General features: G+C 45.5%; 1 protein-coding gene across 1 annotated transcript in view; it reads right to left on the reverse strand.

Annotated features, from left to right (window-relative positions):
* Positions 1–23,522, reverse strand: part of LOC121285708 (breakpoint cluster region protein-like) — a 596,997-nt gene that overhangs the window by 264,839 nt on the left and 308,636 nt on the right. Inside the window, exon 9 of the mRNA XM_041202403.1 lies at positions 18,597–18,718. Coding sequence (XP_041058337.1) covers positions 18,597–18,718 — 122 coding nt within the window. The remainder of the gene's footprint in view (positions 1–18,596; positions 18,719–23,522) is intronic.

The raw sequence follows: 23,522 nt of genomic DNA on the forward strand, positions 1-23,522 counted from the left end.
GGTCTGTAGTGTGGCAACAACCAAATGGGGACTGCAGTGTGGCACCAGTTCAGTGCAGACTGCAACGTGGTACCTGCTGAGTGGGGACTGCAGTGTGGGATCGTCCAAGTAGGGACTGCATTGTGGGACCAGTTGAGTGGGGATTGCAGTGTGGGGCCTGCAATGTGGCAACAAATGGGGCCTGCAATGGGGACTGCAGTGTGGGACCAGTTGAATGCGGACTGCAGTGTGGGACCAGTTGTGTGAGGACTGCCATGTGGGACCAGTTGAGTGGGGACTGCCGTGTGGGCCCAACCAGATGGGGACTGCAGTGTGGGGTCAGTCGAGTGGGGAATGCAATGTGGGACCAGTTGAGCAGTGACCGGCAGTGTAGGACGAGTTGAGTGAGGACTGCAGTGTGGGACCAGTTGAGTGAGGACTGCAGTGTGGGACCAGTTGAGTGAGGACTGCCATGTGGGACCAGTTGAGTGGGGACTGCCGTGTGGGACCAGTTGAGTGGGGACTGCAGTGTGGGACTAGATGGTTGCTGACTGCAGTGTGGGAACAATTGAGTGGGGACTGCAGTGTGGGACCAGTTCTGCGGGGTCTATAGTGTGAGATCAGTGGTGTGGGGACTGCATTGTGGGGTCTGTAGTGTGGCAACAACCAAATGGGGACTGCAGTGTGGCACCAGTTCAGTGCAGACTGCAACGTGGTACCTGCTGAGTGGGGACTGCAGTGTGGGATCGTCCAAGTAGGGACTGCATTGTGGGACCAGTTGAGTGGGGATTGCAGTGTGGGGCCTGCAATGTGGCAACACCAAATGGGGACTGCAGTGTGGGACCAGTTGGTGGGGACTGCAATGTGGGACAGACCGAATGGGGACTGCAGTGTGTGACCAGCTGAGTGGGGACTGCAGTGTGGGAGCTGTTGAGTGGGTACTGCAGTCTAGGACTAGTTGAGTGAGGATTGCAGTTTCGGGCCAGTTCTGTGGAGACTGCAGTATGGGACCAGTTGAGTGGGGACTGCAGTCTAGGACCAGCTGAGCCAGGACAGCAGTGTGGGACCAGTTGAGTGGGGACTGCCTTGTGGGACTGCAATTTGGGACCAGTTGAGCAGGGACTGCAGTTTTGGATCTGTTGAGCGCGGACTGCAATGTGGGATTGTTGAGTGCGGACAGCAGTGTGGGACTCACCCAGTGGGGACTGCATTGTGGCACCCACCTAGTAGGGACTGCATTGTGGGACCGACTGAGTAGGGAATGCAGTGTGGGACCAGTGAGTGGGGACTGCAGAGTGGGGCCAGTTGAGTGGAGCCTGCAATGTGGGGCCAGTTGATCGGGGACTGCAGTGTGCGGCCAGTTGAGTGGGGACTGCAGTGTGGGACCAGCTGAGCCAGGACAGCAGTGTGGGACCAGTTGAGTGGGTACTGTAATGTGGGACCAGTTGAGTGGGGACTGCAGTCTAGGACTAGCTGAGTGAGGATCGCAGTTTCGGGCCAGTTCTGTGGAGACTGCAGTGTGGGAGTAGTTGAGTGGGAACTGCAGTCTAGGACCAGCTGAGCCAGGACAGCAATTTGGGACCAGTTGAGCAGGGACTGCAGTGTGGGATTTGTTGAGCGCGGACTGCACTGTGGGATTGTTGAGTGGGGACGGCAGTGTGGGACCCACCCAGTGGGGACTGCATTGTGGGACACACCTAGTAGGGACTGCATTGTGGGACCGACTGAGTAGCGAATGCAGTGTGGGACAAGTGAGTGGGGACTGCAGAGTGGGTCCAGTTGAGTGGTGCCTGCAATATGGGGCCAGTTGATCGGGGACAGCAGTGTGGGGCCAGTTGAGCGGGGACTGCAGTGCGGGACCAGTTGAGTGCCGAATGCATTGTGGGGCCCGCAGTGCGGGATCAGTTGAATGAGGACTGCAGTCTAGGACCAGCTGAGCTGGGAGAGCAGTGTGGGACCAGTTGAGTGGGGACTGCCTTGTGGGACTGCAACGTGAGATCAGTTGAGTGGGGGCTGCAATGAGAGACCATCCAAATGGGGACTGCAGTGTGGGGCCAGTTGAGTGGGACCTGCAGTATGGGGCCAGTGATTGGGGCATGCAATGTGGGGCCAGTTGAGCGGGGACTGCAGTGTGGGGTCTGTTGAGCGCGGACTGCACTGTGGGATTGTTGAGTGGGGACGGCAGTGTGGGACCCACCTAGTAGGGACGGCATTGTGGGACCGACTCAGTAGGGAATGCAGTGTGAGACCAGTGAGTGGGGACTGCAGAGTGGGGCCAGTTGAGTGGAGCCTGCAATGTGGGGCCAGTTGATCAGGGACTGCAGTGTGGGGCCAACTGAGTGGGGACTGCAGTGTGGGACCAGTTGAGCGGGAACTGCTGTGTGGGACCAGTTGAGTGGGAACTGCAGTGTGGGACCAGTTGAGTGAGAACTGCAGTGTGGGACCAGTTGAGTGCGGATTGCAGTGTGGGACCAGTTGAGTGAGGACTGCAGTGTGGGACCAGTTGAGTGGGGACTGCAGTGTGGGACCAGTTGGGTGCTGACTGTAGTGTGAGAACAACTGAGTGGGGACTGCAGTGTGTGACCAGTTGAGCAGGGACTGCAGTGTGGGACCAGTTCAGCGGGGACTATAGTGTGAGATCAGTGGTGTGGGGACTGCATTGTGGGGTCTGTAGTGTGGCAACAACCAAATGGGGACTGCAGTGTGTGACCAGCTGAGTGGGGACTGCAGTGTGGGAGCTGTTGAGTGGGTACTGCAGTCTAGGACTCGTTGAGTGAGGATTGCAGTTTCGGGCCAGTTCTGTGGAGACTGCAGTATGGGACCAGTTGAGTGGGGACTGCAGTCTAGGACCAGCTGAGCCAGGACAGCAGTGTGGGACCAGTTGAGTGGGGACTGCCTTGTGGGACTGCAATTTGGGACCAGTTGAGCAGGGACTGCAGTTTGGGATCTGTTGAGCGCGGACTGCAATGTGGGATTGTTGAGTGCGGACAGCAGTGTGGGACTCACCCAGTGGGGACTGCATTGTGGCACCCACCTAGTAGGGACTGCATTGTGGGACCGACTGAGTAGGGAATGCAGTGTGGGACCAGTGAGTGGGGACTGCAGAGTGGGGCCAGTTGAGTGGAGCCTGCAATGTGGGGCCAGTTGATCGGGGACTGCAGTGTGCGGCCAGTTGAGCGGGGACTGCAGTGGGGACCAGCTGAGCCAGGACAGCAGTGTGGGACCAGTTGAGTGGGTACTGTAATGTGGGACCAGTTGAGTGGGGACTGCAGTCTAGGACTAGCTGAGTGAGGATCGCAGTTTCGGGCCAGTTCTGTGGAGACTGCAGTGTGGGAGTAGTTGAGTGGGAACTGCAGTCTAGGACCAGCTGAGCCAGGACAGCAATTTGGGACCAGTTGAGCAGGGACTGCAGTGTGGGATTTGTTGAGCGCGGACTGCACTGTGGGATTGTTGAGTGGGGACGGCAGTGTGGGACCCACCCAGTGGGGACTGCATTGTGGGACGCACCTAGTAGGGACTGCATTGTGGGACCGACTGAGTAGCGAATGCAGTGTGGGACAAGTGAGTGGGGACTGCAGAGTGGGTCCAGTTGAGTGGTGCCTGCAATATGGGGCCAGTTGATCGGGGACAGCAGTGTGGGGCCAGTTGAGCGGGGACTGCAGTGCGGGACCAGTTGAGTGCCGAATGCATTGTGGGGCCCGCAGTGCGGGATCAGTTGAATGAGGACTGCAGTCTAGGACCAGCTGAGCTGGGAGAGCAGTGTGGGACCAGTTGAGTGGGGACTGCCTTGTGGGACTGCAACGTGAGATCAGTTGAGTGGGGGCTGCAATGAGAGACCATCCAAATGGGGACTGCAGTGTGGGGCCAGTTGAGTGGGACCTGCAGTATGGGGCCAGTGATTGGGGCATGCAATGTGGGGCCAGTTGAGCGGGGACTGCAGTGTGGGGTCTGTTGAGCGCGGACTGCACTGTGGGATTGTTGAGTGGGGACGGCAGTGTGGGACCCACCTAGTAGGGACGGCATTGTGGGACCGACTCAGTAGGGAATGCAGTGTGAGACCAGTGGGTGGGGACTGCAGAGTGGGGCCAGTTGAGTGGAGCCTGCAATGTGGGGCCAGTTGATCAGGGACTGCAGTGTGGGGCCAATTGAGTGGGGACTGCAGTGTGGGACCAGTTGAGCGGGAACTGCTGTGTGGGACCAGTTGAGTGGGAACTGCAGTGTGGGACCAGTTGAGTGAGAACTGCAGTGTGGGACCAGTTGAGTGCGGATTGCAGTGTGGGACCAGTTGAGTGAGGACTGCAGTGTGGGACCAGTTGAGTGGGGACTGCAGTGTGGGACCAGTTGGGTGCTGACTGTAGTGTGGGAACAACTGAGTGGGGACTGCAGTGTGTGACCAGTTGAGCAGGGACTGCAGTGTGGGACCAGTTCAGCGGGGACTATAGTGTGAGATCAGTGGTGTGGGGACTGCATTGTGGGGTCTGTAGTGTGGCAACAACCAAATGGGGACTGCAGTGTGGCACCAGTTCAGTGCAGACTGCAACGTGGGACCTGTTGAGTGGGGACTGCAGTGTGGGATCATCTGAGTAGGGACTACATTGTGGGACCAGTTGAGTGGGGATTGCAGTGTGGGGCCTGCAATGTGGCAACAACCAAATGGGGACTGCAGTGTGGGACCAGTTGATGGGGACTGCAGTGTGGTACCTGTTAAGTGGGGCCTGCAATGTGGGACAGACCGAGTGGGGACTGCAGTGTGCAACCAGCTGAGTGGGGACTGCAATGTGGGAGCAGTTGAGTGGGGACTGAAGTGTGGGAACTGCAGTGTCGGACCAGCTGAGAGGGGCCTTCAGTGTCGGACCGAGTGGGAACTGCAGTTTGGGACCAACCAAGCAGTAGTGTCAAGTGTGATTTGGGGTAAGCTCTATTGGAGAATTCTAATTTACAGGTTGTGGAGTTCCCATGCATCAGCTGGCCTTTGTCCTTTTAGGTGGTAGGGTCACGGTTTGGTTAATGTTGTTGAAGGAGGTTTGGTGACTTACTGCGTGTTTCTTGTATATGGTACACACTGCTGCTGCTGTCTCGGTGATTGAGGAAGTGAATGCTTAAGGTAGTGGATTGCATACCAATCAAGCAGGTTGCTATTTCCTGGATGGTATTAAGCTTGAGTTTTGTTGGATTCGAGAGAGCCCTGGTACAGTAAAGCAGATTTTAAAACAGCTCCTTCATAGCTAATTCTGCACCCGACTGTACAGCCAAAGTATTTAAAAGTGTGAAAAGAGTTAATATGTTTAAATGAGGAACGTTGGTCTAACTTCTCAGCTGTAGTTGTGCAGTACCTGTATGGCTGCTGTCCTGGAGAAGATTCTATGGCTAATCTTACGCCCAGGTTTAAGTTTCTATACTAACTGCAGCCTAAAGAATAAATCTGAAAGCTGAAAAAAATAAGCCCTTTCCGAAGGGCTTACACTACACTGCTCAATAAAATGTATCAATGCTTGCAGCTCATGTTAACCTCAGTAAGAGAATGATCAAAGCTGCTTTCTTCTCTTGTGGTTCCGTTGTGGTTTATAATTCACTTAAACTTGGTGCTTGTGGTTTGCCAGCTCCCCCAGTTATATTGTACCACACTTCCTCTACTTCAAATGGAACAGCAGATGGCAGGGAGCATTTAGAGACTCAACACTGCTCTGTAAAAATTGCCCCTACTCATACTTTGGTTAAGTTTTGTGCTGTGATATGGTTGAGAATTTCCTTTTCTTCTCTCTTTACAAGCTCTGTTTTCTTGCCTGCCAGCTCACCTGAAATCAGACTTTCTGTGGCTGGATTAAAGAACTTAAAATCTGGATTGTTTGGTCTAAAGGTGCATAAGCCAAATGGAGCTTACATGCACATACTGCACAATGGTGTTAAACTATATTATATGCATTTATTTTAATATCAAAGTTAGGTTAATCAAAATCATGACCCAGCTAAATAAATACACCCTAAAGGAAAGAGCCTTCAAGTCCCAGAATATTATCTATTGCACAGTGTCAATCGATTTTGTCTATAATAGAAGAGATACATAACAACAGTAAAGTGACCCTGCTTGCGGCAAGGGTCCTTGTCACAGCATGAAAATGAATAAATTAGGTAATGACAGTTCAAACAATCTAGTCAACAGCCTTTGAGTTATGTGGAGAATGCTTAAATAAAAATTGCAATTACTCGCATAATCTCATCCTCCTGCAGGGGAAATTTCCCACTAAAAATAATCAAAACCTCCTCTATACACATAAAATTAGTGATGTTGACAACAGAATCATTGAATGGTTGCAGCACAGAAGGCGGTCATTTGGTCCATTTGTCTGTTCTGGCTCTTTGCAAGGGCAACTCAGCTATTTTCACTCTTTGGCCTTTTCCCCGTAGTCCTGCAAATGGTTTCTCTTCAGATAATTATCCATTTCTCTATTGAAAGCACTGATTGAATCTGTCTCCACCACACTCTCAGGCAGTACATTCTAGGTCTTAACCATTCACTGTGGAAGATATGCTTCCCCTTTGGTTCTTTTGCCACTTTCTTATATTGGTGTTTGGCTCTCAACACTTCCGTTATGGGAACAATTTTTCTCTATCCACTCTCTCCAGACCATCCATGATTTTGAACACATGTGAAATCTCTCCTCAACATTCTCTTCTCTTAAGGAGAAGAATCACAGAATCACACAGTGGAGAAGAGGCCCTTTGGCACATCGAGTCTGGGCCAACACATGAGAAACACCTGACCTACCTATCTAATCCCATTTACCAGCACTTGGCTCATAGCCTTGAATGTTATGACATGCCAAGTGCTTATGCAGGTAATTTTTAAAGGATGTGAGGCAACCTGCCTCCACCACCCTCCCAGGCAGTGCATTCCAGACCGTCACCACTCTCTGGTAAAAAAGTTTTTCCTCATATCCCCCATAAACCTCCGGCCCCTCATCTTGAACTTATGTCCCCTTGTGACTGACCCTTCAACTAAGGGGAACAGCTGCTCCCTATCCACCCTCTCCATGCCCCTCATAATCTTGTACACCTCAGTCTTTTCTGCTCCAACGAAAACAACCCAACTCTATCCAACCTCTCTTCATAACTTCAATGTTTCATCCCAGGCAACATCCTGGTGAATCTCCTCTGCACCCCCCTCCAATGCAATCACATCCTTCATATAATGTGGTGAGCAGAACTGCACACACTACTCCAGCTGTGGCCTCACCAAGGTTCTATACAACTCCAACATGGCCTCCCTACTTCTGTAATCTATGCCTTGATTGATAAAAGCAAGTGTCTCATATGCCTTTTTCACCACCCCACTAACATGCCCCTCCGCCTTCAGAGATCTATGGACACACATGCCAAGGTCCCTTTGTTCCTCAGAACTTCCCAGTGTCATGCCGTTCATTGAATACTTCCTTGTCAAATTACTTCTTCTAAAGTGTATAACCTCACACTTTTTAGGGTTAAATTCCATCTGCCATTTATCTGCCAATTTGACCATCCCGTCTATATTTTCCTGTAGCCCAAGACACTCAATCTCAATGCTAACCACACGGCCAATCTTGGTGTCATCCGCAAACTTACTAATCCTACCCCCCACATAGTGATCTATGTCATTTATATAAATGACGAATAATAGGGGATCCAGCACAGATCCCTGTGGTACACCACTGGACACTGGCTTCCAGTCACTAAAGCATCCTTTTGTCATCACCCTCTGCCTCCTACAACTAAGCCAATTTTGAATCCAACTTATCAAATTACCCTGGATCCCATGTGCCTTTGCCTTCTATATAAGTCTCCCATGTGGGACCTTGTCAAAGGCTTTCCTGAAATCCATATAAACTACATCAACTGCACTACCCTCATCTACACACCTGGTCACCTCCTCAAAAAATTCAATCAAATTTGTTAGGCATGACCTCCCTCTGACAAAGCCATGCTGACTATCCCTGATCAAACCTTGCCTCTCCAAGTGGAGATAGATACTCTCCTTCAGAATTTTCTCCAATAGTTTCCCTACCACTGATGTGAGGCTCACTGGCCTGTAGTTCCCTGGTTTATCTCTACAACCCTTCTTAAATAGCGGGACCATATTAGCTGTTCTCCAGTCCTCTGGCACCTCCCCCAAGGCCAGAGTGGAATTAAAAATTTAGGTCAGACCCCTTGCGATCTCCTCCCTTGCCTACCTCAGCAGTCTGGGACACAAATAAACCGGAACTGGAGATTTGTCCGCTTTTAAGCCTGCCAACACCTCCAGTACCTTGTCACTCCCTATAACAATTTGCTCAAGAACCTCGTCGTCTCTCTCCCCAAGTCCGATATCTTCATCCTCATTCTGTTGGGTGAAGATGGACGTGAAGTATTCATTCAACACTTTGCCGATGTCCTCTGGCTCCATCCATAGATTGCCCCCATGGTCCCTTATGGGCCCTACTCTTTCCCTGGTAATCCTCTTCCCATTGATATACTTATAGAATATCTTGGGATTTTCCCTACTTTTACCAACCAGAGTTTTCTCATATCCCCTCTTTGCTCTCCTAATTGCTTTCTTAAGCTCCATCCTGTACTGTCTGTACTCCACTAATGCCTCTGCTGATTTGCTTCCCTTGTACCTGCTAAAAGCCTCCCTTTTCCTTCTCATCGTAACCTGAATATCTCTGGTCATCCATGGTTCTCTGGGCTTGTTACTCCTTCTTATCACCCTAGAGTGAACATGTTGAGCCCCACCTTTTCCAAGCTGTCCATGTAACTGAAGTCCTATATATCTGGAAACACTCTCATAAATCTTTCCCACCCTTTCTCGTCTTTCATGTCCTTCTTAAAGTGTTAGTAGGCTTGAGGTGCATAATTGCTTACTCCTGCTCCTATTTCTTCTGACCTTCCTAAGTGTGGTGTCCAGAACTACACACAATAGGCTTTAAGACCTCAAAATGGGGTTCCCGAGCCAGCACTTACCAGCAGTGTGACCAGCTAAGCAATTTTAATGGAGGCTGCCTCTGGGCTCACTGCCAAATTAAGGCTGGAGGGCAGGCTCCTGATGCTGCCATCCCAATCATAGCACCAGCAGCCCTGGAGTCTTGGCAGCCCCACTGGGAGTTTGGGAATAAGAAGGCACGAAAGTAAGTAGAAACAAATAAAAGTCACAGGGGCCAAGCTGGCAGTCCCTCTGGATGGCCCATTGGGGCTTGCCTTTCCTGCCATGGCCCCTTTTTTGGAGCATGGAGCCATGAGCTCCAAAGGCCTGCAGGACAGCCGCAGGGAAGCTGCCTCTATGAAGCTTCCCATATGGTAGAGAGACTCTCTGTATGGTGTAATGGTAATGTCACTGGACAGTAACCTTGAGGGCCAGGCTAAAGCTATGGGGACACAGGTTCAAATCCCATCATGGCAACTGGTGGCATTTAAATTCAATTAATAAAATGTATTAATTCTGGAATTGAAAACTAGTCTCATTCATTTTTTTTTGTCATAAAAGCCCTTCACTAATGGGTTCACTCATTCCTTGAGGGAAGGAAACCTGCTTTCTTTACCTACTGATGACTCCAGATGCACAGCAATGTGTTCATTCTTAACTGCCCTTTGACATGTCCTAGCAAGCCACTTAGCTGTATCAAACTGCTACAGAAAAGTCAAAAAAGAATAAAACCAGACAGGCCACCTGGCATCAACCAAATACAGCAAGACCTGGATAACATCTAGGCTTGGGCTGACAAGTGGCAAGTAACATTCATGCCACACATGTGCCAGCCAATGACCATCTCCAACAAGATCATCACCATCTCTAACCATTGCCCCTTGAAATTCAAAGGCATTACTATTGCTGAATACCCCGCTATCAACATCCTGGGGGGTTAGCATTGACCAGAAACTGAACTGGACTAGCCATATAAATACCGTGGCTACAAGACCAGGTCAGAGGCTAAGCATCCTGTGGCGAGTAACTCACCTCTTGACCCCTCAAAACCTGTCCACCATCTACAAGGCATATATCAGGAATGTGATGGAATACTCTCCACTTGCCTGGATGAGTGCAGCTCCAACAACACTCAAGAAGTTCAATGCCATCCAGGTCAAAGCAGCCCACCTGATTGGCACTCCATCCACAACATTCACTCCCTCCACTACTAACGCACAGTAGCAGCAGTGTGTACCATCAACAAGAAGCATTGCAGGAACTCACCAAGGGTCCTTAGATAGCACCTTCCAAGCCCACGACCGCTACCATCTAGAAGGTAGACACATGGGAACACCACCACCTGGAAGTTCCCCTCCAAGTCACCCACCATCCTGACTTGGGAATATATTGACGTTCCTTCACTGTCACTGGGTCAAATCCTGGAACTCCCTCCCTAACAGCACTGTGGGTGTACCTAAATCTCATGGACTACAGTGGTTCAAGAAGGTAACTCACAACCGCCTTCTCGAGGGCAAATAGGGATGGGCAATAAATGCTGGCCTGGCCAGCGAAGCCCACATTCTTTGAATGAACAAAAAAATATAGCCCAGCCTTGTCGGCCCTGCAAAGTACTAATATCGGTGGGGGGGACTTGTGCCAAAATTGGGAGATACATTGGCTGTACGGTAAATATGTCGATGTCAGGCTGTTGCTGCCTGACACTGTCATATTCACTGAATAATATCTTGCAGCCAATGTCCCAGACCCCAACATCACCATCCTTAGGTATGCCCTGTCCTACCAGGACAGATCCACCAAAGATGGTGGCACAACCACTTGGAGGAGAAGGCTCCACAAATATCCCCATCCTCAATGATGGGGAGCCCAGCATATCAGTGCAAAAGGCAAGCTGAAGCATTTGCAACTATCTTCAGCCAGAAGTGCCAAGTGGATAAACCATCTCAGCCTCCTCCTCAAATTCCTAGCATCACACGTCAGTCTTCAGCCAATTTGATTTACTGCATCCAAGATGAAGAATTAGCTGAAGTCATTTGACATTGCAAAGGCTCTGACAACATCCTGCAGTAGAACTAAAGACTTGTGCTTCAGAACTAGCTTTGTCCCCAGCTAAGATGTTCCTGCAAAAGGAAAGCACCAACAATGGGGAAAATTGTCCAGGTATGTCCTGTTTGCAAAAAGCAGAACAAATCTAACCCAGACAATTACCACCCATTGGTCTACTCTTGATCATCAGCAAAGCAATGGAAGGTGTCATGCAAACTGCTATCCAGTGGCACTTACACAGCAATAATCTGCTCACTGATGCTCAGTTTGGGTCTTGGCAGGGCCACTCAGCTCCTAACCTCATTATAGCCTTAGTCCAAATATCGACAAAACAGCTGAATTCAAGAGGTGAGGTGAGAGTGTCAGCCCTTGACATCAAGGCTGCATTTGACCAAGTGTGGCATCAAGGAGCCCTAAAAAATCTGAAGCCAATGGGAATCAGGGGAAAAACTCTCCACTGGTTGGAGTTGTACCAAGCACTAAGGAAGATGGCTGTGGATGTTGGAGGACAATCAACTCAGCGCCAGGATATCACTGCATGAGTTCCTCAGGTAGTGTCCTCGGCCCATCCATCTTCAGCTGCTTCATCAATGACCTTCCCCACTTCTGACCTGCTGATGCAGGGATGTTCACCAATGATTGCAAAATATTCAACACCATTTGCAACTCCTCAGAGACTTAAACAGACCGTGTCCATATGTAGCAAGACCTGGACAGCATTCAGCTTTGGGCTGATAAGTGGCAAGTAACATTCGCACAGCACATGTGCCAGGCAATGACCATCTGCAACAGAGAATCCAACCATCTCCCCTTAACATTCAATGACATTACCATCGCTGAATCCCCACAATCAACATCCTGGAGTTAGCAGGTACTGAACTGGATCAGCCATATAAATACTATGGTTACAAGGCAGGTCAAGGGCTGGGAATTCTGCAGGGGCTAACTCATCTCCTGACTCTCCAAAGCCTGTCCATCATCTACAAGGCACAAGTCAGGAGTATGATGGAATACTCTCCACTTGCCTGGATGAGTGCAGCTCCTACAATACTCAAGAAATTCAATGCCATCCAGGACAAAGCAACCTGCTAGATCGGCACTCCATCAACAAACCCTCACTTCCTCCACCACTGATACACAGTGGCAACAGTGTGTACCATATACAAGATGCATTGCAGCAACTCACCAAGGTTCCTTCAGCAGCACCTTCCAAACCTGTGATCTCTGCCACCTAGAAGAATAATCCAGCAGATGCCTAGGAGCACCACAGCCTGCAGGTTCTTCTCCAAGTCACTCACCATCCTGATTTGGAACTATATCACAATTCCTTCAATGTCACTGGGTCAAATTTCTGAAACTCCCTTCCTAACAATACTATAGGTGTACCTATACCACAGACTGCAGCAGTTAAAGAAAGTGGCTCAACACCAACTTCTCAAAAACAATTAGGGCCTGCAATGCCAACTTCCCATGAAAGAATAATAAAACATAACTTTCCTTCCATCTGAAAAGCAACCATTCATCACTGCTCTCTGTTTCCTGTCACTCAGCCAACTTTATAGCCTTTTTATTCCATGGGGTTCAACTTTGCTTTGTTAAATGGTACTTTAACAAATGCATTTTGGAGGTCAATGTACATATCAACAGCATTATTCTCAAAAATCCTCTCCATTGCCTTATCAGTACACTTAATCAAGTTTGTTAAAAGTCATTTGCCCTCAACAAATGCATGCTGGCTTTTCTTAATTAATCCATATTTGTACAATAGCTAGGCAGTTAGCTGTTCCCTGCTGCGTTCTCCATGGAAATGCCTCTATCAATCAGAATCTATTTGCTGATGCAGTATAAATTGTTGCTCCCCTTCCTGTTGGTAACCTTGCGATCTATCTTGATGAGTACAAGATGAAAAACCTAGAGATCATCTATCTTTTTTCAGCAATAATCCTATTTGTTCAAGTGACAGTAAATTTTATCCCAGATTATCATTTCTAAATGCTTTCTCACTATCGAGGTTAAACTGACTGGCCTGCAGGTGCTGTGTTTATCCCTACACCCCTTTTTGAACAAGGCTGCAGCATTTGCAATTCTCCAGTCCTCCAAAACCACCTCTCTATCCAAGAAAGAATGGAAGATTATGGCCAGTACTTCCATGATTTCCACCCTTACTTCCTTGATGCATTTGATCTGGTCCTGATGATATATCAACTTTAAGTACAGCCAACCTTTCTAATACTTCCGATTTATCAATTTTTATCCCATCCAGTATCTCAATTTCTTCCTCTTCCACTATAACTGGCAGCATCATCTTCCTTGGCAAAGACAGAAGCAAAGTGTGCATTTAGTACCTCAGCCATGCCCTCTGCCTCCATGCGTAAATCCTCTTTTAGGCCCTAGTCCTCCTTTTACAATTTATATGCCTAAAAGATTTCCTTTTATGTTAGTGCTAGTCTCCTTTCATGCTCTCTCTTTGCTGCTCTGATTTATTTTTTCAATTCCCCTCTGAGCTTTCTATATTCAGCCTGGTTCTCATTTGTATTATCAACTTGACCTGTCATACGCACCCTTTTTAGCTTCACCCAACTTTCCATCTCTTCCATCATCCAGAGAGTTCTGTTTTTGTTTCTCCTACCTTTCTCCCTCATGGTAAATGGCACTGCACCTGTGCACAAACAATCTTATCTTTAAATTATTCAGTTACAGTTTTGCCTGCCGATCACTGATGCCAAATAGTCTGGGCCAGTTCCATTTTCACCTGATTGAAATTGGCCCTCCCTCAATTAATTATTTTTATTCTGGATTGCAACTTCTCCTAAGGGCATAAGAAATAGGAGCTGGAGTAGGTCATCTGGTTCCTCAATTCCATAGCCAACCTAAACCTCATGATACCATGATCACTGTCTCCTTTATGTTCCTCTACTTACATTTGATTTGCTTCATCCACCTCATTCCCCAGAACCAGATCCAGCAATGCTTCCTTCCTCACTGGACTGAAAATATACTGATCTAGAAAATTCTTCTGAACACATTTCAGAAACTTCTGCCCCTCTCTACTATTTACATTCTTACTATCCCAGTCTATATTAGCATAATTAAAACCCTCCATTATAATGACTCATTTTTTTTACCTCTGTAATTTTCTTGCAAACTTATTCCTTTATATCTTTCCCACTGGTTGGTAGCCTATAGAATATAGCAAGCATTATAATGGTCTCTATTTTTTCTTAGCTCTAACCAAATAGATTCAGTCTTTGACCCCTGTAGGACATCCTCACTCTCCAGCACCGTAACTTACTCCTCAATCAATGTTGCCACTCCTCCTTACTTTCTTTCTATATCTTTCCTGACATCTTATTTCCAGGAATATTTAGTACTCCAACCCTGCCCTTTTTTTGAGTTAGGTCTGTGTTATCACCACAACATCATATTCTTACATGGCTATCTATGTCTGCAGTTCAAAAACCTAAATTTACAACAGTCCATGTGTTCAAATACATGCATTGTAAATCTAATTTAAACTTTATACATTACCTTACTCTGAATCCACGTAATATCTTACTACTCTTTACTCTGGTGCTATCTGTTTCTCACAGTTTTTTGTGCATCTTGTTACTTCCTGTTTCCACTGCCCCCATGCTCCCATCTCCCCAATCCAACTTGGTTAGTTTAAACCCTCTTAATAGCACTAGCAAATTGCTCCCACAAGGGTATTGGTCCCAACTCTATTCAGGCACAACCCTTCCAGTCTGTACAGGTCCCATCTCTCCCAGAACTGATCCCAATGTCCCTGAAATCTAAAGCCCTCCCTGCCTCACTCTCCAGCCACACATTCATCTCTACTATCTTCCTATTTTAGTACTCACTAGTACATGGCACTGAGTGTAATTCGGAGATTACAACTTTTGAGATTCTGTTTGCTCGTTTCTTTCCTAGCTCAATAACAACTGCCTGCCAAACCTCATCCCTTTTTCTATTAATGTCATTAATACCAATATTCATCACAACCACTGGCTTTCACTTTCCCTCCTCAGAATGCTTTGCAGCCCCTCAGTGACATCCTTGACCATGGCATGAGGGAGGCAAAATACCATCCTAGATACACATCTGTGGCCACGGAAATGCCTGTCCATTCCCTAACTATAGAATCAGCTATCAATGTTGCTTTCCTAACTATCCTCCTACCCATCCCTGTGCAGCTCAGCTAGCCATGGTGCCATGGGCTTAGCCTGCCTATGTTCCCCACAGAACTGAATACTGGTTGGAGAGTGAGATGTACTCATGGGACTCCTACAGTACCTGCCTCTTCCTCCTTGACTTTTGGTGGACACATGTTTCCTCTCTGCCTTCATACCCTTAAGCTGCAGATCCAGAAATGTGCTAACCGCAAAACTCAGCTTCACGGATGCACCACAATGATGCCAGCTGCTGCTCCAGCTCTGAAATGTGAAGCCTGAACTCCTTCAGCTGATGATGCGTCTCCCACATGTGGTTTTCCTGGTTACAAGAGATGCCCTGGAGGTCCACATGGACCAGGATGTGCATAGCATGGGACTGAGATGCCCTGCCATGCACCTATTTAACAGAAATAAAGTTAAGACTTAAATAAATAACGACTCAATCGACTGCTTCCCTGTGCTGATGTCACTTTATTTTATAGGGTGTTTATTGTCTATATACACAAGACAGTGCAGGAAGGCCCAGGCTCAATCCCTGCTGTGTATTTGGAACCACAAAAAGGTTACAGCACACAGAAGTGTTCAGTCCATCATGTCGGCACCAACCAAAAAAGAAAAAATGAAAAACTAGCCACCCATTCTAATCGCTCCTTCCAGCACCTGGTCCGTAGCCTCGCAGGTTACAGCACTTTAGGTGCAGATCCAGGTGCCTTTTAAATGAGTTGAGGGTTTCAGGCTCCACCACTAAGCCAGACACCCACCACCCTCTGTGTGAAGACATTTTTGCTCATACACCCTCTAATCTGTCTACCAATCACCTTAAATCCATGTCCTCTGTTAATTGACCTCTTCGCTAGAGGAAAGAGGTCTTTCTTGTTGACTCTATCTAGGCCTCTCATAATCTTATACACCTCAATTAATTCACTCCTCAGCCTCCTGTGTTCCAAAGAAAACAACCAATCTTATCTCATAGCTGCTATTTTCAAGCCCCAGCAACAGTCTTGTAAATCTCCTCTGTACTCTCTCCAGAGCAATTATGTCTTTCCTGTAATGTAGCAACCAGAACTGTACACAAAATTCCAGCTGTGGCCGAAATAGCATTTTATACAGTTCCTGAATCACATCCCTGCTTTTGTATTCTATACCACAACCAATAAAGAAAAGGATTCCATATGCTTTCTTTACCACCTTATCCACCTGTCCTGCCACCTTCAGGGACCTGTGGACATGCACTCCAAGGTCTCTCACTTCCTCCACCCCTCTCGATATCTTCCCGTTTATCGTGTATTCCTTTGCTTTGTTTATCCTTCGCAAATGCATTACCTCATACTACTCCGGGTTGAATTCCATCTGCCACTTTTCTGCCCACTCAACCAAACCATTGACACAATTTTAGAGACAAAAACTATCATTTTCACAATCAACTACACGGCTAATTTTTGAGTCATCTGCAAATTTCCCAATCATGCTTCCCACGTTAAGTCCAATTCATTAATATATACAATAAACAGCAAGGGACCCAACAATAAGCCCTGTGGAATGCCACTGGAAACCACTTTCCATTCGCAGAACACCCGTCAATCTTTACCCTTTGTTTACTGTGAGCCAATTTTGAATCCAACTCGTCACATTCCCCTGTATCCCCGGGGTTTTACTTTTCTGACCAGCCTGTCATGTGGGGACCTTGTCAAGTGCATTACTAAAATCTATGTAAACGACATCCACTGCACTAACTTAATCAATCCTCCTTGTTACTTCTTCAAAAAATTCAAATAAATTAGAAAGACATGACCTTCCCCACACAAAACCATGCTGACTATCCCTGATTAATCCATGCCTTTCTAAGTAACAATTTATTCTGTCTCTGAGTTAATTCTAATAATTTTCCCACCACCAAAGTCAGACTAACTGGCCTATAATTATTTGCACTATCCCTTGCACTCTTTTTAAGTAATGGTACAACGTTTGCAGACCTCCAACCCTCTGCTACCTCACCTGTAAGAAGTGAGAATTGGAAAATGATCCTCAGATTATCCGCTTTTTCTTCCCTGGCTTCCTTTAACAGCCTGGATACAATCCATCCAGCCCTGGTGATTTATCCACCTTCAAAGATGCCAACCCCACTAGTACTTCCTCTCTCATTATGCTTATTATATCTAATATTTCACAATCATCCTCTTTAACTAAAATGTCTACATCATCCCTCTCATTAGTGAAGACAGAGATAAAGTACCGATTAAGAACCTTGCCCACATCTTCTGCATCCATGCATAAATTTCTTTGTACTTTCCTGATAGGCCCTACCCTGTCCTTAGTTATCCTCTCGCTCTTAATGTACTGATAAAACATCTTTGGGTTTTCCTTGATTTTACGTGCTAATATTTTTTTCATATTCTCTCTTTGCTTTCCTAATTTCCTTTTTTACTTCACCTCTGTACTTTCTATACTCCTCGAAGCTTTCTGCAGTATTAAGTTTTTGGTCACTGTCATAAGCTTTTTTGTCAGCTTTAACATACCCTGTATGCTTCTGGATAACCAGGGAGCTCTAGTTTTGGCAGTACCACCCTTTTAATTTGTGGGGACACTGTGCCCAGAATCTTGCTTTTGAATGTCTCCCACTGATTTGTCACTGACTTTCCTTCAGGTCGCTGTAGCCAGGCCACTTTTGCCACATCACTTCTCAGCTTCATAAAATTTGTCTTCCCCCAATTTAGAATGTTTACTCCTGTTCTATCTTTGTCCTTTTCCATAATGAGGCTAAATCTAACTGTTTTATGGCCACTATCTCCAAAATGGTCACCCACTGCTACTTCATCCAATTGCCTAGCTTCAATTCCTAAGACTAAATCTAGAATTGTGCTTCCTCTCATTGGGCTTGTTACGTGCTGGTTGAAAAAGTTATCTTGAATGCAGTTCAAGAATTTTGTGCCCTCTGTGTTCGTATTGTTCATATCCCAGATTGATATTATGGCAGTTGAAGTCCTGAAGAATTATTACACTATTGTTTTTGCTCTTCTATCTCTCTCTCGCTATTTGGGGATTTATAGGTAACTGATCTTGGACAGGCCACAGGGGTTAGGGTGCTATAATTGCTCCAGAGTGAGATAAAATGTGTGTATGGCTTCTGGGTGAAGTCTCAATTACCAAGGTCAGGAAGAATGCTCAGTTTGGTGAGGAACTGAGTTGCGGAGAGCAGTGGAACCAAATCCAGCATCTTCAAGGGAATGGGGAGGAAACTGCCAGGAGGAGTGAAAGAAAATCTGAATGCAGGACTACAAATACATGATTACTTTTCAGGGTTATTATTCAAGGCTACATCATATAGTATCATCTCTATTCCATGCTGCATCATTCCCGCAGAAATAAAACCATTTTTAAAGCCAGTAATATTTTGGCTGAACTGATGACATTATTATACATCAACAATATAGTTTCATTAACTATTAAAGATGCACCAATGCTCTTACCCTGTCATTTGTTTCTTCATCTTTGCACAAAGAAAGAGGTCAGTGAAGAGGAATACATGTCGAAGTTTCCGAGCACCTTCCACAAGTTCGACCAAAAAGCTGTCCTTCATAAGCTGCCGATGCTGCAAAGATCAGAAGGAAAGGTTTTTTTTCATTTTTCCTTCGTGTTGGTCCAGAAACAATGTGCTCATTTTAACTGTGATGTATTTACCTGTGGATGGGACTTTTAAAAAAAGTTACATTACAATTTTAGTATAAATGTTGTGTTTGACACCTCCTCTGTAAAATCCAGAAGATATCCAACACAAAAGAGAATCTCAAAAGGTTGCTTTCTGGTAAAGTCACTGTTTTTCCATGGATTTTGAAGAAACTCAGCAGGGGCTGCACTTTAAACAAAATTAGTGAACTCCTGTGGACATCATTGCTGGATGAGAAGCTAGTCATCAATAATGCAGCATGTTATCGAGAAATAGACTCATTACAGCACAGGAGGAGGCCATTCGGGTTATTGTGTCCAATGCCAGCTCCTTGTAGAGCAATCATATTGGTCTAATTTCCCTGCTCTAGCCACCACTCTATCTTCATAACCCTGCAACTTTATTTCCAGGGATGAGAATGGCTGAAGACAAAAGGCCTGAAAATTTTTTGTGACAAGGAATCATGTACACATCATAGCGCAACAAAGCGATTCACTGCACCGTGAGGGCTTGAAAATTATAGCACTTTTTAGTACCTGTAGTGAAATGCTTTGAGGCCACTTTCTAAAGCTCGGTTTCTATTGGTGGGATAAATAAGTAGTCATCACATCCCTTGTGAGAAAGGCAAGATAATGATGCATGTTTAAGTCGTGGCCAGAGATTTATATCTTGACAATGTAAAAAGTATAAATTGTGCACTGTAAATTGTAAATATTACCTGGCATACAAATCACTGAAATGACAAAAGGAAAAATCACAGCCCGAATCAAATCATCCAACAATGCATCTAATCACAAAGTTAGTATGCAGGTACAACAAATGCTTAGGAAGGAAAATGGAAAGTTGGCACTTATTGTAACAGGAATGGAATATAAAAGTAGGGAAGTCTTACTACAGCTGTAAAGGGCCTTGGTGAGATCACATCTAGAATACTGTGTATAGTTTTGGTCTCCTTATTTGAAAAATGATGTAATTGCTTTAGAAGCAGTTCAGAGAAGGTTCACTCGACTCAGTCCTGGGATGAGGGACTTATCTCGTGAAGAAAGATTGAACAGGTTAGGCCTATACCCATTGGTGTTTAGAAGAATGAGGGGTGATCCTATTGAAACATATAAGATCCTGAGAGGATTTGATAGGTTGGATACCGGGAGGATGTTTCTACCTGGGGGAAAGACCAGAGGACACAGTTTAAGAATGAGGTGTACCGTTTAAGACAGAAATGAGGAGAAATTTTTTCTCTCCCAAGGGGTTGTTAGGTGTGGAATTTTCTTCCTCAGAAAACAGTGGAGGCTGGGTAATTGAATTTATTAAAGGCACAGTTAGACAGATTTTTGATAGACAAGGGAGTCAAGGGTTATGGGGGGGCAGATGGCAAAGTGAAGTTGAGGCTACAACCAGATCAGCCACGGGTGGAGCAGGCTTGAAGGGCTGAATGACCTTCTTCCTGCTCCTATTTTTTATATTCTTATCTTGTTTGCATTATGAGTTAAGTTATTTTTATTATGAAGCTTAAAAACAATATCTAAGCAAAGTGCACAAAAAATGTTTTCTTAATTTATGGTTGCTCAGGAGGAATTTCCAGTTACCTCATGATAAAAGAACAGAATGTTACATGTCTTACAACCAGTTGCTGAAGGAGGAGACCAGGAGTCAACCTTTACTCAGCTTTAGGTTTATTCACAAAAACATTACAAATGTATAGCTCCTAACTCTACAACACACCACTAACATCAATAAATGTCTCTTTATATGTACATAATGACTGCATCTCACCTGTAGACACTTAACCTTAATTTATACAAATAACATAGAACACGAACATATACCCAAGTGATGGCAATGGGCTGTGCCTCCTTTACTCAACAGCTAACTGAGTTCATCAAGTTTCCACAGTTCAGTCAAGAATATCAACCATAGGTGATAAATACCAGCTGCATGTGGAAATGTGTAGTTTCTTAGACATGATTAAATATTGAGTATGCAAAATTCAAGGTATAAAATTTAAATCTCACAAAATACTCCCTTGCAAGAATATAAAAGTACTAGTTTGGTGCATTAGACTAGGCAGACATATTCTGTTCAGAGGCAAGACCAGGACTAAACTGGAGGACTGACAGAGGAAACGAGTAGTATGACGACTTTAACACGCTGTCAGCTCTCTGCTTTCTGGTCACTTTAAATATCTATAAAATCTTAAGCTCTCTCACTAAGTTCTGGCCATAGGCAGGGAACAAAGAACAAATACCAGGTTTGGATGTGCGTGGACAAGGTGCTGGGAAGTCATCTGACTGTAGCGTTGTGCTTTTGTAAGCATTGCACTTGGAATGGTTCCCGGGAACATAAGAAATTGGAGGAGTAGACCATATGGTCCACTGAGCCTGCTCCAGCATTCAATATAATTATGATTGATCTTGGGCTTCAACTCCAACTTTCCTGCCATTCCCCATATCCCTTGATTTCCTAAGAGACCAAAAATATGTCTATCTCAGCCTTAAATGTATTCAGCGATGGAATATCCTCAACCTTCTAGGATGAAGAATTACAAAGAGTCATAGTCCTTTGAGTGAAGAAGTTTCTCCTCATCTCAATCCTAAATGATCAGTCCCTAGTCCTGACACTGTGTCCCTGTATTGTAGATTTCCCAGCCAGGGGAAACAACCTCTTAGTGCCTATCCTGTCAAGACCCTTCAGAATCTTGTATTTTTCAAGCTCCAGAGAGCATTGGCCCAATTTACTCAACCTTTCACCACAGGACAACCCCCTCATCCCAGGGACCACTCTAGTGAACCTTCACTGTATTGCCTCGAATGCAAGTATATCCATCTTTCGATGTGGAGACCAAGATTGCACTCAGTACTCCAGTTCTGGTCTCAAAGCCCCACACAACTGTAGCAAGATTTCCTTATTCTTGTACTCCAATCCCCTTGCAATAAAGGCCAACATGCTGATTGCCTTCGTAATTGCTTGCTGTACCTGCATGCTAACTTTCTGTGTTCTTTAAGAGGAAACCCAAGTCCCTCTGAACATCAACATTCATCCCTTTTAAAAAACATTGTTTTTCTATCCTTACTACCAAAGTCAATAACCTCACACTTCCCCACATTAAACTTCATCTGCCATCTTGTTGCCCACATCTCTTTGCAGCCTCGGTGTTCATCTCACAGCTTACAGTGTTTTATACAGTTCTAGCATAACCTTGCTCACATGCTCTAAACCATCCAAGGACAGTATCTCACATGCCTTCTTCACCACCTTGTCTATCTGTCTTGCTACCTTCAGGGAGTTATAGACAAACTCCAAGATCCCTTGTTCCTCTGCATTTTTCTGAATCCTAGCATTTAAATTGATGTTTTGTCATCCTTAAATGCATTACTTCATACTTCTTTGGATTAAATTTCATTTGCCACTTTACTGTCCAAAACAATTATGTAACAAAACGTAATTCTCTGCCCTGAATGTTTAACTCCACACTAGACTCAATATGCTGCAGTTCATATACAACAGCATTTATATTCTCAGATTTACTTGAAAATTGCATAAAAAAACACTGGGCAACTTTTTAAACAGATCTCAGCAAACTTTTAACAAAACAGATACACAGTGTCATGACTCACTGGGGATAGTGCGTTGTAATATCAAGCCCCACTCTTCCCGAGCGACGACAAATGTGAAAAGTTTGACCAAACCACCAGATTGCTCCAATTCTACCCGTCTGTTTAAGTTAGGTTAACAGAATATGAGCACCAGGTTTGTAAACTTAACAAGTAAATAACCGTTTATTGAACAAATTATCTTTAACTAGTGGCAAAAGAAAGAAATATGAACTGCTAACTTCTAACACTATAACTTAAACTCTCCTCTTTCTTAAATACACACACACACACCCCCCCGCCCCCACACACACCCCACCCCACACACACACATCCCCCCACATACAAGACATACAAAACATAGATTTTACGGGTGGGATAAAACAGTTCAAAAGCACCAATTCCGGATTATAGGATTCAATGGGTTGATTTTGATCGATATCTTCCAAATTCCTTTCAGTTCTTGTTGATGACCCGAGGCGGTCTTCCAGCATTTAGTATTTGGTTCACTAGTTGAGAACTTGCTTTTCAATGTCTCTAACAGTGGTTTTCTCCTTTTTCTTTTCACAGGGGTTTCCTCAGAGAGCGAGCAGGTTATAGATATATGAGGAAAAGAGATTTTAGATATTTTCTCTTTGCAGGCCAGGAACTTTCTGCTGCACACGGCTACCACACAAAACCCTAGTCACCTGGTCAGGAGCCAATTAAAATGCTGATGGTCCAGGACTCCTTTCCAGCTGTCCTCTCTTTCATGGCACACTCTGTTTCAGGACTGCAACATTATACATCTCATCATGTCCCAGTAGGAACGTCCTTCAAACTGCAGCCACTTCAATTCCAATCCAAAGTCCAACAGAAAATAAAAAGTTAAGTTCTTTACAACAGTCCAATAGAAATAAAAAGATATGTTCCTTACAATAGGCATTTTATAACCTGTGTGCACACAAAACAAGTCTCACTGTTTAAAGCAGAGTGAAATAACACAGAATGATTTACATTTAACTCTGTGTAAATCTAGGTAGGGACTAAGGAAGCGTTCTAGCAATAAGGGAAAGAAAAGCTAAAATTTGCTCTTTCATTTGCCAGTGGTTTGCACTCTTACTTTATCTCAAATGATTGAAGTGTAACACACTTTGTTT

Source organism: Carcharodon carcharias, chromosome 13 (genome assembly GCF_017639515.1).
Source record: "Carcharodon carcharias isolate sCarCar2 chromosome 13, sCarCar2.pri, whole genome shotgun sequence".
Taxonomy (NCBI): domain Eukaryota; kingdom Metazoa; phylum Chordata; class Chondrichthyes; order Lamniformes; family Lamnidae; genus Carcharodon; species Carcharodon carcharias.